The 14420-nt window shown below is 31.8% G+C and overlaps 1 protein-coding gene across 5 annotated transcripts in view; it reads right to left on the minus strand.

Moving 5' to 3' along the window:
- LOC129231752 (thymosin beta-like) overlaps window positions 1–14420 on the minus strand; it is a 59570-nt gene that overhangs the window by 21655 nt on the left and 23495 nt on the right. For 3 of the 5 annotated variants that reach the window (XM_054866115.1, XM_054866116.1, XM_054866112.1), the window contains exon 1: window positions 6013–6115. The exons of 1 other annotated variant lie outside the window; for it this stretch is intronic. In XM_054866115.1, the coding sequence (XP_054722090.1) occupies window positions 6013–6096 (84 nt within the window). In that variant the 5' untranslated portion in view covers window positions 6097–6115. Of the gene's footprint in view, window positions 1–5839; window positions 5992–6012; window positions 6116–14420 lie in introns of those variants that run through there. One more of the 5 variants, XM_054866113.1, reaches the window with a different exon arrangement.

Below are 14420 nucleotides of genomic sequence, written 5' to 3' on the forward strand. Positions count from 1 at the left end.
CTGGTATTTGCGATACAAACTGATAAATTTGAATTATTACACACCTAATATTAGCTAAATTAAACTAGTAACAATAATAAATTTTTTAGGAAAAATTGTTATTTTTACCAAGGCTGTTAATAAGCATTAAATATTTAGTCGAATCTCGAAAACTCGCAGCTTATTACTCAAATATTCCTTTATCTCGAAGTTCTCCCCAAACTCTTGAGACTTGTAGAAACTTCCCATAGCTACTACCAATAACTCAAACGTTATAGCCGATGACTTGGGATTTCGAGTTATCGAGATTTGACTGTATGATGCCTTGATTCGGGGGAGGGGGGGTAGTTGGTGGATCGCACTTTTCTCCCTCTTTAAGGGGTTGATAATGAAGTCAATGAATTTTGGCTTAACGAAAAAAAGGTCAGTTTAGATTACTTATTCCAGCTTTAATTAAAAAAACAGATTTTTTTTTCCAAAAAGGTGGTTTGAAACCAATTTATATTGAACTTGCATTATTTCTACTATAAACCAAGTATTATTAAGAACGCCCCCCCCCCCCCTCGTCTCCAAATACAGCACTGCGTAAAACTGAATAGTAATGACTCTGCAACAGCGTCAAACATGATCGGCGACGTAAATACGGATGTTAAGATTTTCTCCAAGGTATATCAGTTTCCTTGAATTTATTCTATTTTATTTTTTTATGCGATTCTTCTTTTCTGCATTTGATTTTTATGAACATTAGTTTAAAAACGTATTTTCCTTAGGACATAGCAAAGAACTTCAAGTGATCAGTTAGTCTTTTTGAAAAACTATTCAAATAGATTACATGAAAGCCGGTCTCCAAACGAGTGATGACCTTTCGCTGAAGTCATTCCCGCAATTCCTGGTTTCCTTGACATTGGCTCATTGGCTTCTTGACATTGATAGACAAGGGAATCATGTTTTGTGAAAAACTGCTCGAAACGTCAACATGCGACATCGTCATAGATAAATATAGCTATCTACGGATTCTTCGACTTGGCAATAGAAGAACCATTAGTGTTAACATTAGCAAGTGTTTTGAATTCATTTTCGTGCCAAACTCAGGTGTTAAGTAAGATTGATTAATATTCCTATGACTTAACTAGTAAAATTGAATTTTTGAAGGAAACGAAGAGTTATTAAAATGCAGTTAAAAGCATTTACTCAAACTTAGCATTAAAGAAAGCAGGCAGATTTTTAAAGAAACGTAGGGGGGGGGGGGGGGGTCGAACGCCAAAAAATTACCGACCGTTCGAATTTTAATTTTAAAGCCCGAAAATGGCATTAAAGTGCTCTTTCTACCCGAAACAATTATCCGATTTCTTCGATTCAGGTCTCATTCGAAAGCCCGCGAAAAACACCCATAAAGTTCCTTCCTTCATTTCCTTCAAAGTAAAAAAAAATCTGTAAAATCACCGGGAAAAAAATTAAAAGCACTGCTAAGCCTAATGGAACAGAAATTTTAAATCTTAAAACTATCGTTTGCGCGATCTCATTTTAAATTAGCGTGAACAAAGTTTCAGAAGGTTGCCCCTTTTTTTTTCTCGACTGCAACAAAATAAAATTTTGTTTTTTGTTTTGAAGTAAAAATTTCTCCTTTTGATTATTATTCGGCGAGATATATATATATATATATATATATATATATATATATATATATATATATATATATTGTACCGCCAGTAGAAGATAATCAGGGAAGTTGCGTTTAATTTGTTCGGGAATTTTTGATTTGACGTTTTCTTTTTCTGAAAATAATTGTTTGATCGGGATGTTTCACAGTCCCCCCCCCCTTTCTATTTGAAGCCTGATTGTTGAACATGCGTCACTTGACCTAGCTTTTATTTTGGAAGTAGACCGTGCAAAACCGGGCAATGCAGCTAGTAAGTAAATAAATAAAACAACGCCTTGTTCCGATTCTGGTGCAACTAAAATCTCCAATTTAAATACAAAACTTTAAAATTTAGACAATATCAATCAATAAAACACCCAGATACAATCTGTTAGCAGTAGAAAGAGTTAAATTTCAAGACTCGAACAAAATCTCTAAGATGCATGCAATATTAAAATGTACATTGAAAAGAAAACTTTTGGGATAAATTCGTTATAAATGTTTGATGAGGAAAAGAATAGAAACTAAATTAACATTTAATGACTTCTTAAATATCCTAAATAAATACTTATTACCCTGCATGATTGAAACAAGTATCCAAATTTATTATTTAAAAAGTCTGAGAATAGAAATGAGAAATAGAAATTTCAGATCGTGTTCTCAATAGGAAAATATGATGATTCAGAAAGAAACAATGTTTTCCTAGGAGCGCTCTTTACTAGGTCAAAAGAAATCTTACATCATTAATGTAAAATAATTCTTATTAAAAATAAAATACCTCCCAAATTCAATTTTTCTTACCTCAGGGATGAATTACTTTTCAATACTTCAATACCATAGAGAAAATAAAAATGCTTATTAGTAAATTAAAAAGTGAAAACCATTTAACACAAAACTGATAGAACCGAAATAGTTTTCCATCTTAACAGAATTTAATTTCATGGAATTTGTAATAAATCGAAGTATATACTGTCTGGGCGGCTAGATCATGTGTTAGCCAATTTCTCATGTTAAGTGTTTTTGTGTTAACGTATTTCACTGCAGTTGATTTTCACTATTTCCAGCATACATCAGTGTAATTTTCTAAATTAAGCTTGTTTTCAGAAAAATGTTAAAAAGAAATGTTATTAAATTTAAAATCAAAACTTTGTCACAAAAATCTAAGGCAGAAAGAAGTTTTAAGATTTATTTAGTTGTTTTAGGAATCGAAATTTAAGTTACTATCAATGTATTTACATTGCACATAAAACCTTTCATTCTGCTTTAAAATTGATGTGAGTTGAAGAATAATTGTAGCAAATAAGGCACAATACAAAGGTCTATTTAGTGCAATCACTTTATTTTCTCTGAAATAATGTTTCAGGTTATATTGAATTTATTTTTGTGAATTTCAAATAGTTCATTTATTCGAATTTAAGGAAGATAATAGCCGAGCATTTTGTATTAGAATATTGACGAAAGTTTTGAAAGGGAAACACGCGTTCAATCTAACTACAATTTATCTGTTTAAATAATTAAACGGAAATAAACTAAAGTTTATTTTTTAAAATGAGCAAGAAATATCTATACTATAATTTTCCTTCTACGCGCATTTAATTTACTTTTATTGCAACCAAATTTTGAATATTCAAATTTATTCTTGGCTTTCAGGTATAGCTTCAATGGCATTAAAACTGAGTTTTTAACCGACTTCAAAAAGGAGGCGGTTATCAGTTCATACCGTATGTATGTTTTTTTTTTTTTGTTTGTCCACTCATAGCGTCTCACCTAGTGAACCGATTTTGATGATTCTTTTTTTAATGGATAGAGGATGGCTCAACTTAGGTCCCATTACTTTGTTTGACCATATTTGTTCTTTAGAAAAAAAGTTATGGGCAAAAAACAGTAAATTTCCCTATTAAATGATTAAAATGATATTGTAGCAAAGTTCGCACTTGTCATCCGTGGATAACGATGGCTCAGTGGTAGAATTCTCGTCTCCCACACGAGCAACCTGGGTTCAAATCCCGACTAGGACAAAGTGAATTTTACTAAAATTTCGTTTCTACTGTTTTCCGTATTTTCTCGAATGTTCTATTAATTTCTGTATCTTTTCAAGTCTGGAAAGTTCCAGCACTTTTTCAAGTTGTATATAAGGAGATGTAACGTTCATTCGTGGTTCTGAATTAAGATCTCGAGTTGAGACTAACGAGTATTCGCTTCATTTGGCTTTCACATTGTCTTCGCTATCTTCATCTACGCGACAATATGAAACTCATTGTTATAAAAGTTTGGTGCCATATAACTGTAACATTAATAGTAATTGTAATGATAATTTTGAATAAAGGCTTTTCTAAAGCAATACAGTGATATAGAGCCGCACTTCTTACTAGGTAACTTCTTACTTTTACTGAAATATCTACATTTACACTAAAAAGAATGAAATAAAAAAATTTTGCAAAAAAAAAAATAGAACCGACTTCAAAATTGCTCTAAAAAGTGAAAAATAATTTTATTCTTTAAACACCATCGATAATACTTTTAAACATAATTTTTGAAGTTGGCGCAAAAACAAAAAGTAAAATCCATTGTAACCATGCTTCGTTCATATTTTTATCAAAAAATCATCCAAACTTAGGAACGAAACATTTATATCGTTACTCAAATATGCTGTCATCAATGCGTAATGCATGTGGTAGTGAAGAAACTGGACGTGGTTAAATTTATACTTGTAGTTGAGTTATGGCTGTGAATGGTTTTATCGATCGTTTTTGCGCCAACTTCAAAAATTATGTTTAAAAGTATTATCGATGGTGTTTAAAGAATAAAATTATTTTTCACTTTTTAGAGCAATTTTGAAGTCGGTTCTATTTTTTTTTGCAAAATTTTTTTATAAATCATAAAAAGACGGCAAATATTTGATTTATATAAATTATGTCGGGTTATGTTTTAGCTTAGAGCTTAAGTGTAAGCAGTTTTTGTGAAACACACAAATTAGTTTTTATCTGTATCAAAGCTCTACACTTCCTACACATAATTAAAACTTGATAACTCAATATGTGGTTATTGATAATTAAATGTAATAAAATGAGGCTTCTTTGTACTCCCGGGTTAAACTTTTCATAACTAAGCATTGTCGAATATTCCGGACTTGTTGTCGAAAAGTTTATTTGACAAACATAAACCACTCATTATTTTAAGAACATAGCAAGAACTGATATTAGTGCTAATGTCCATAAGAGTTACAAGGCTGTTTACAGCCAGTATTTTTTTATCCGTGAAATTTAAATGAATTTTTCATTTAACTATTGTAACTTCAGTAATTATTGAGCTCTCCAACTTACTATTTTCTTCATGCCTAAGCTACCTTTTTTGTTATTCAGTAGATGATAGGACCCTAGTATTGTCGTACTTTAAAGTTTTAAATATTTTTAAAAGAACAAACGGAATGTTTTAGGGTTGGTCAATATTATGATGAAGGCAAGAAATCTATCACATTCAATTATGATAAATAACACACTTTCAACATCGCCAGATAGTTAGAGAAATGCATAAAAGCAAAAAGAGTTTCCTGGTACTGGAACTACCAAACCTAGAATATGCTTAAAACTTATTGCATTACGACAATATTTATCGAAATCATGACAAACATCAAGTGGAATTTTAGTTAACAGTTATCAGAAATTAATATTTCAGAGTACTTATGTGCTTCAATGGTAAGCCAACAGTAAGTTTGAGATCAATCCAGTCATCGTGCGCTCTAAATGGACCTTTGCGAGACACTAAAATTTCGACAATCCCGCACAAACATGTAGTAGATTGTACAAACAGTTGCAATTGAACTACAAACAATAAACTAAAGCACGATCTACGAAGTGAAAGCAGTCATGCAGTCCATATGAGGCAGTAAGAAGCAAAGGAATGTAAGTGAACACGTTGTTTTGAGTAAAAAACGTTTAAAGTTCCGATCCTAGGTAGGCTTTCATTGAAAAGTATTTTTTTTTAAATCATGCTGCATGGCAGCACCTACCAGAACTGCTAGTACTATCTCCATCACCAAAACAGAGAGAAGGTTCACCTTTGCACTGTTTTTCTCCAAATTTTTAATTTTGGCACTTACATCTCTTTGCTTCTCACTGTCTCATATGTGGGTAGTTTAACCATTTTTTTTAAGAACTTGGACTATTACATAAATTTACTAATTCTTGAGAGAAGAAAATTATTCAATAACTTAAAACTCACGACGCTCATCATTAGAAGCCTAAAAGAAACAAAAGTAGATGTTTTTACTACTATCACTTTATGCACACGAACTGGGATTTCAGGATCAAAAACTAGTTTCCTCGGAGCAAAATATCCAAAAAATGCGACCGTAGATACAAGGAAGATGTCTTAAATACAAGAAGCACTATTACCATGGAATAGGAATGTCGTGGATGAAATATGGCAGCAGTACTGAGTAAATTGGAGTAATCATTCCCGAAATGCCATGTTCTCATGCGTCACTACGGATGGTGGAGGTGGATCGAAAGAAATGGTAACGCGTCCTACGCTGAAACAAGGCGCACCAAGTTATTTTTGCTTCAGACTGGATGAAGGGAGCAGTGCCAAAAACAGGAGTTTTCATCTGGGGGTGAAGTTCCGAAAACATTTATCATCAAAATGCAAAGCCAGCATTGACAGCTATGAATATTCGTGACAAATATCAGGTTAACAATTTGACTGAAATTTCTCACGATTGATAATGACACGCAGTAAAATTCATATTTTATTCAAGTCAACTCGAGTGCATCTAGTTATACTTCATAAACCTCTGTGAAAAATTAAATTAGGTAACTCACCAGAAAAAAAAGTGAGACTTCAGTTTGTTTCGACGTTTTCTTAAGTTCTCCCGTATAAGATCCAGGTAGCACATTTCGTTTCATAAATGTTATAAAATAGTTGTCAACGTTGTGGCAACGACGTTTATGAAATGTTAAAATTTTACGTGTGCTACCCGGGGACTTGGTTCCATTTGGGAAATGGAGAAATTCCTCCCTCCTAAAAATATCAGTTCGTGGGGCCCCTGTTCACAAGTAAAAAACATGGCGAAGAGGTCTTTCAAAAAACTCGACGAAAGTTGCCAGTTGGTGTTAGCTTTCTGAAAAATATTAACCCCTTAAAGAAAAAAAAATGCAGCCCATAACCTGCAAGTTTATCTTGAACCAAAATCAAAGTTTGTTCAAGGAAAAGTACATTCCATTAGTTATCGACAAACTTATTTCTGTCTTAACTTGGAAGGATAATCCAGAACAAAAAAAAAAAAAAAAAAAAAAACATTTAAACGTCACCATGTTCAACGTTTCACAGTCCAATTTTAGCGCCAAAATGGAGAAGTAAAAATGGAATGTTCGTTTGCCTGGTCAATTTATAGTTGATGGATTATGGAAACAAAAAAGACGGAATGCGGAAAAAAAATATGACCCTACAAGCATGAACGATACATATCAGTATTTAACGTAAATATAAATCATGATAAATTCCGAAAAATAAAAAAAAGAAATGAAGACCTGCAACAAAGTAAATGTTCTTTAATGGATTTTTATTACTTCATTTTGGCACGAAGGATGATTGGGCGAAGTTCTGAAGAATATGTAGAAATGTTATACAGGGAAATTCGATCTCGCGAATTGTTCATAAATTTTACTTTTTATCATGAACATTTCCGGCCAACAGCGACTGCGTAAAGTGTACAAAACGCCAGCAGAGGTCACTGCCGCCGCGAGGAAAATGACAGCTGTGAATATTTTATATGACAGTTAGGAATATCGTAATTTGCGAACGCAGGGCGAAACCCTCGACTCGCAGAGTGTGACGTAATGCACTTTTGCGGAACCAAATGCTTCTTTGCCCTATGTAATATAAAAAAGGAATAACCGAATGCATAAGTACAATGAGTTATGTGTTTAATGTTAAGGCTGTCATGTTTTACAGCTTTGACTGTAGTACTTATACAACGTACAAGATAAACAAGAGCAAGATCCCAGAAAACGGGAATCTCACGTTTTATAAAAGGCGTGCCTCATAAATTACGTAAAAAAATACCAGGATTTTTAAAACAACATATTGCATGTTTTTTTTTTTTTTTTTTTTTACGATAAAAATTAAGGAGGGTTTCCAAATACAGTGAAGCACTGTTTATACGTTTCTCTTTTATACGTTTTTAAATTAGTCCCCGCAGAGTACAATTCATATTAACGCATACCAATTATAAGTTTTTTTTTCATCTATAAGTTTCTTTTCATAGTCCCTTCAAAAACGTATCTTCAATGCTTCACTGTACATTCATAAGTGATTTCCGCATCATTGCGTTCAAAAATAAAAACAGAAAAAAATATATTGCTACAATTTACTTTGGAGACTTCAAGCCAATAATTTTAAAAACAATATTTTTGTAACAACATGTATTAACAGAACATGAGTAATTTAATGAGTCATTCCAATTTTGCATGCAGATTTCGATTATGATTAGAAACTTTTCATTTTTGTCACAAAAATTGCATAAAAACGCAATATAAGGTTTAAAGATTAGTAAGTATTAGTTGCTAGATAAGCGATTTTTTTATAATTTAAGGTAGTAAATTTTTTAAGGAAATTAAATCGTTTATTTCCTTTACTGGACAAAATGTTGCAAATGAATAACTTATAAAAACGAACAGAAAAAGAAAACCTTATCTGCCGTAGATTTGTATTACCACTAGTCCTAATGTTCTTTTTGAGATTTATGCTGAATATATATCGAAACAAGTGAAAGTACTGAACACAAAACCGGTGTTACCATGTCCTAAATTTTGAACTTGAAACCTTCACAAGAAATTAAAGTACACATAATCTGCCATCAAAGCATCATCCAGTAACCTAATCAGCATACTAATTACATGATAAAATATTTAATAGCAGTCATATTTTCAGAAATCAACTACTTTAACGAAACGAAGGTTACTTCAATTGTATGACAGAATGCTGAACAATCATTCTTTTTTTTTTAAATTGTCACAGTGTTTAGCTACATTCACTTTAAATCGAGATTTTCCCACCGCACACAATAGAGCTTTACTATATCAAAATATTCGACATAAATTACGACTCAATTGCTTAACGATGAAAAAAACTTGTTATAGATCTTAATGGTTATTGTAAATCTTTTACTAAATCATGCCAGCCAGTGATAAAATTGCTACCTCTAAATTTTGAAAGCTTGTGGGGTGTTTTTAGAATGCTGAAATCTAATTCAAAGCCAGAAAGTTTCTATGATGTACCATTTATTTTTTAAAGGGAAGTAAGGTTCATTCGATACAAAAAAGCATATTTTCGATAATTTTTCCGACGAAACAGTTAATACATATTTACATAACAACTGCGGAATAAAATAACATTAGAAGACTATTCTATGATATGTTCATACATTTTTATGATGAAATGAGTCACAGACAAAGACTCCGAGCGGACGTTAAAAAAAGAACGAAAGAAAAAGAAAAAAAAACACATTTAATTGCGGTGCTTCTCGTAGCTTATCACTAGATCATCTGGAATCAAAAACCCAAAACAATTGTATGAGTTAATATGTTTGCAAATAACAGCGTCGAGATTATTTTCTTTAATTGGTTTACCAATTTTGTGTAGCACTTGAAAAAAAAAACAGGTTTTTCATTTAAAAAAATTGATGTTTTAAATTTCGTTTAAATAAAAATAACAAATGACGTCGTTACTAGCAGAAACAAATATATATATTTTCTTAATTTCATATGATCCTGTGATTAGTTATAAGGGGCACTGCATTGAAACTTTTTATTTTGTCTTGAGACGTTGGTGAAGAGTCACTATCAATAGTTCAATAATTCGTACAAAATAATGAAAATTTCACGGATTATTCTTCAAATGTTACTTGACTATGATGTAATCATAGAAATAAATGCATATGAACTGGGTCGTCAAAACAAATTATTGAAATATGCTTTTTCTTTTGTGTCCCGAATTAACTTGATTCCCTTGTTAAATTTTTTTTTTCTTAAAGCGTACTTTCCGTATGTTCAAAGAGAAATTTTTACCTTAACTCAGCAAAGTTATTTACATTTAATGCTGTTTTTTTCTTTAAAATAAAGTATTTTGAAAATCTTTGAGATTAAATTCGCTAAATTATACATGTAAAGCGATTTTCTCAAGACAGACCTACGTGATAGAAATAAACGGATTGAAAATGTGAATTCAGCGCATAGGTACTATATAAAATCACATTTTATACTGGAGACAAACAAAAAGTTTAAATTCGCAGGCTAGTGTGAATTAAGATTTGTTTTCTGCATTTCTCTACGTCCATGACGTGTAGATATTTGACAACCGCTTTTTTCTAAAAACAAATGAACAAATGAGGACTAATCTATCGAAAGGGAACATATCCATTTTCCAAAAAATGTTCAAGAGGTGAGAAAAAAAATAAGGGTAAGAGCAAAATAGTTTTATCAACTTCTCTGGGTACAGAATTGAGCACAAAAGCACAGCAAATCATGGCTAAGAGTTTGAAATGTTTGTGTGATAAAAACAAGGCGATATTGCCATCTTAATTTTGAATATGTGCCCTTTTGAACAAAAACCTGAATGCTGAAAATTCTGACTTCACCAAAACTCTATTAATTCACCTTCTCATAATCTCTTATCGAAATTCATGAACCTAAAAGTAGTGGATTAAAATTTGAGGGTTCCTTTGGATCTAAAGTCTTCGTACTACGGATTCAGGATGTGTCCCCTTTTCTTCAAAATAAAACGTGCAGAGGACGGATTTGTTACCTTTTGATCTTTAACCTTAAATAAAATAGGATTTTCCACGTTTAGACATCTTGAGAGTAAGTGATTTGATAAAGATCATCTGAAAGATTTAGAAAATGTTACAAAACGAATTTTTCTAAAAAGTGAATATGTTCCCTTTGATAAATTACTCCTCAAATGAAACAATGGATATGAAACTGAAAATCAAATTTATGTACGTGTATTAGCATCTTCTACAATGTTAAAATATTTACAATAGAAGAAGAAGTCAAAAAATAAACAATGAATTTCAAAGAAATTTCCTCTCAGAGAGCCAATATAAAGGACGAACTGCTTCTTTCTTTTTGATAATTAAAGTTGTACTTAAACTGAATATTTTTATAGCAAATTAGCTACACCAAAAATAATAAAGACACGGAACGCATGCATATTCTACTTGACGGTGGGAGAATTTATTTTCATGGCGTGACAAACGCATGTACATTTAAAAACTTTCATGTATCTTCCATAACTCCATCAAACTGCGTACATATGAGATCAGAAAATAAAACGTAATCACTTTAAATAAAGAATATTGTAAAAGCACTGAACTAAGAAAAATTAAGTCCTTAGGGTAAATCATCACTGGGATCATTCTAATAAATTCAAAAAAGTATATCTCTTCACTCGACGTGAAAGCTCAAATATTTAGCTGGTAGAAACCTCTAAGTTGTACCAGGACTTTATTTCTGAAAACAATCTTACAATATTAAAGAATTACGCACGCTAAAAGGTGAGTGTAAAGCGAAGTAGGGCAATGTGGAGACAGATACGAAAAGATTCTCTGATGATCAAAAACATATAGTACTTAATACATGCAGTTTTCAAAACTTGATACTCATATTGTGATACTTTGTTGTAAGTCAAAAATTACGTTTGTTAGTATAAAATGATCAAGTTCTTGCAAACATTCTAAACATCACTTGACACCTATTTATATTTGACGCAGTATTTGTTTAGTTTTAAGCTTACTTTTATTCTAAATGTTGTGTACAATCAGTTAGCAGAGCAAAGTGAAATAGATAATTTTGTTTACTTATACAGTTATTTATTAAATCATTTATTAATGATTTCATTTACAATCCTTAATTTAATAATTCACTTACATATTCATTTATTATTTAATTTACATTCCTTCATTTAATAATTCACTTATTTTCTTATTCACTCTTGATTCACTCATTTTTTTCTCATCTATTAATTTAATTATTAGTGTGTTTCATCATATATGCATTTATTCATTCTTTTATTTACTTACTCATTTTTTGATTAAAAATGCTTTTAATAATCAAATAGAAACCGTTTTATGATAAATATATGTTACTTTTCAATGTTCTCAACGAAAAAAAAAAGTTAAAACTTTCCACTTCTTGGAAGGTACAAATTGACTACCAAAAAAAATGAAAATAAATGTTTCAATACAAGTTTCATTATAAAATCAATTGTTCTTCCTTTATGTAGTGTAATTTTCAAAACAAAAATTTCATTTTGACAAAGGTAAGTAATCTTTAAAGGTAAGAAATCATTTTTTCTACGGAAGTCTCCACATTTTAAAGAAATAGTTCTAAAAAAGTTCCAGTTTTTGCTCATTTGTAATAAAACTTCAAATGGAAACTTAAACATTTTAAAAAATGTATTTTGATGATTGATTGAAATCAAGAGATACTTATAGTTACTAAATCAATTCTTGCTTATAAAAAGCATTTGTTTTCCTAATATTAATGCTCACAGTCTCACTATCAGGGACACCCCGACGAGAGGTCACTGTGACCCTCCAAAAATTTCTTTATGCGGCAAATTTTGTGAGACGATTCGGAAAAATTACTTCGGCGAAATTTGGAGTTCTATTCGGCCAAATTATCATCATTCGGCGAAGTTTGGAGGTTCATTAGGCAAACGTATTATCTTTCGGCGGAATTTGGAGTTCTATTTGGCAAAATTATCATAGTAAAAAAGCAGTCGAAAACTATGTACTATGGAATGAGTAAAACGACAACAACGTGTATAAAGTAAAAATAAAGTATTAAAATAGTGTTAAAAATTCAGCAAACAGCTGTTTCGGGGCTGTCAAATGGGAGCCCCTTCATCCGTGCATAAACGAGCTGATGTGTGCATCACATGACTTCCTTTTACTCCAATTTAATGTCATTTCCCCATTATTCGCTATTTTAATGTGATTCAATATTTATTCTCTAAATATCACCAACAATGGCCAAATTGAAACCAAAAAAAAAAACTCCGCCAAATTTGTTGCCAAGTTGGCGACAAAACTTGGCGACCAAAAGACTGGCGATATATCGCCAAGTGTCCGACAAATTATAACGCCACTTGAGTTTACATCGAAATTAACAATGATTTCCCCCCAAAAAGGTGCAAAAGACCCCCTTAGGAACATCCGAAAGCAACCAAAAGGGGAGGTGCACAACTAGACCCCACTACGAGTCTATGTACCAAATTTCAACTTTCTAGGACATACCATTTTTGAGTTATGCGAGATACATACGCACATACGCACATACACACATACGCACATACATACAGACGTCACGAGAAAAGTCGTTGTAATTACCTCGGTGATGGTCAAAATGGATATTTCGCGTGTCTATACATTCTTAGGCACTTTTCCGCATGTGGTCGAATCGAAAAAAAAACTCAACATTCATTTGGGGGTGAGCAAAATGGAAATTAAGGGCGATTTTTGAGTGAAAATTTTTTCGCGAATACAATACTTCCTTTTTTGTAAAAGGAAGTAAAAAACGAAAAGCTCACACAATTCGTTGGTCCACATTGTGTGAGCTTTTCGTCCTTCTGTTATGCACTGATGAAGGGGCTCGCATTTGACAGCCCAGAAACAGCGGTTTGCTGAGTTTTTAACTATTTTAATACTCTATTTGTACTTTATACACGTTGTTGTCGTTTTACTCAAAATTATCACTATCCGGCAAAAGTTGGGAGTTCCATTCGGCAACTTGTGAATTTCTGCCCTCCCATAATTGTAAGTTCGGGGCGTTCCCGCTCCTTTCAATTGCCTTTTAAGAGCAAAATATTAAAATACATTTGCATCTTTCAAATAAATGAAGTACATATTTTTTTTCTTCTCCTTGAAACATTTAGTTTATTTATTTAACCAAATTAAATAAAGTTATCGCCTTATGATCTGCAAACTAGTCATTTTTTTTCGAATTAAACTAAGGTTATTGGTTCTGCTGGAAAAAAAATATTTCTTAACTTTCCAACGAACCAAGCGCAAGTAACATTTTATTAGTTTCTAAACTATTAAATAAAGATTGATAATTTAATCTGAGACTTTCAAATAACTTTAAATGCATTTCCAGTTATCTAAGCATTTGCCGTATTGGGATTCATTTTATAAATAGTTTCGTTTATTCCCATTAAGAATTTCATGTAATACAAATCTTCCCTATCCATTCTTTTGAAAACTTAGTTTTCAATAAATATAGTACATCTTTTTTTAGTGGTGAACCAGATATCAAAGAAACTTAAAAAAGAAACTGTTTTCCAAATGCTTAATAACTTTAACCTCTACCAAGATCAAACAGTAATTGCTGCTTATTTTTGACTATAACCTGATAGTCTCGTCTAGATGACTAGATTGGACCTGGCGTAAATCCTATTAAAAGTAAAAGCTGCACATCCTTTTAGGAAATATCAAGGGAAATATCTATCCACGGCTTATGACCTCTGATGAGGTCTCCAGAGAGCCGATGCGAGACGCTTCAGACGACGTCACAGAGGGTAGTCTGTATAGTTCAGGCGTCAGTAATGACAAGGAAGGCAAGCACTCCTCGTTTTGAAGTTTATTAAACTGAGTCCTCTTCTTCCCCCCCCCCTTTTTTTGTTGCTTTTTAAAATCCATATTCATATATGTTTTGAGAATAGTTTCGTTAATTGAGCTGTGTAATCCTAGTTCTTGTCTTTAAAAAGCATTTAAGAAAGTAAACTTTTTTTGAAATAAAACATG

Source organism: Uloborus diversus, chromosome 10 (genome assembly GCF_026930045.1).
Source record: "Uloborus diversus isolate 005 chromosome 10, Udiv.v.3.1, whole genome shotgun sequence".
NCBI lineage: Eukaryota > Metazoa > Arthropoda > Arachnida > Araneae > Uloboridae > Uloborus > Uloborus diversus.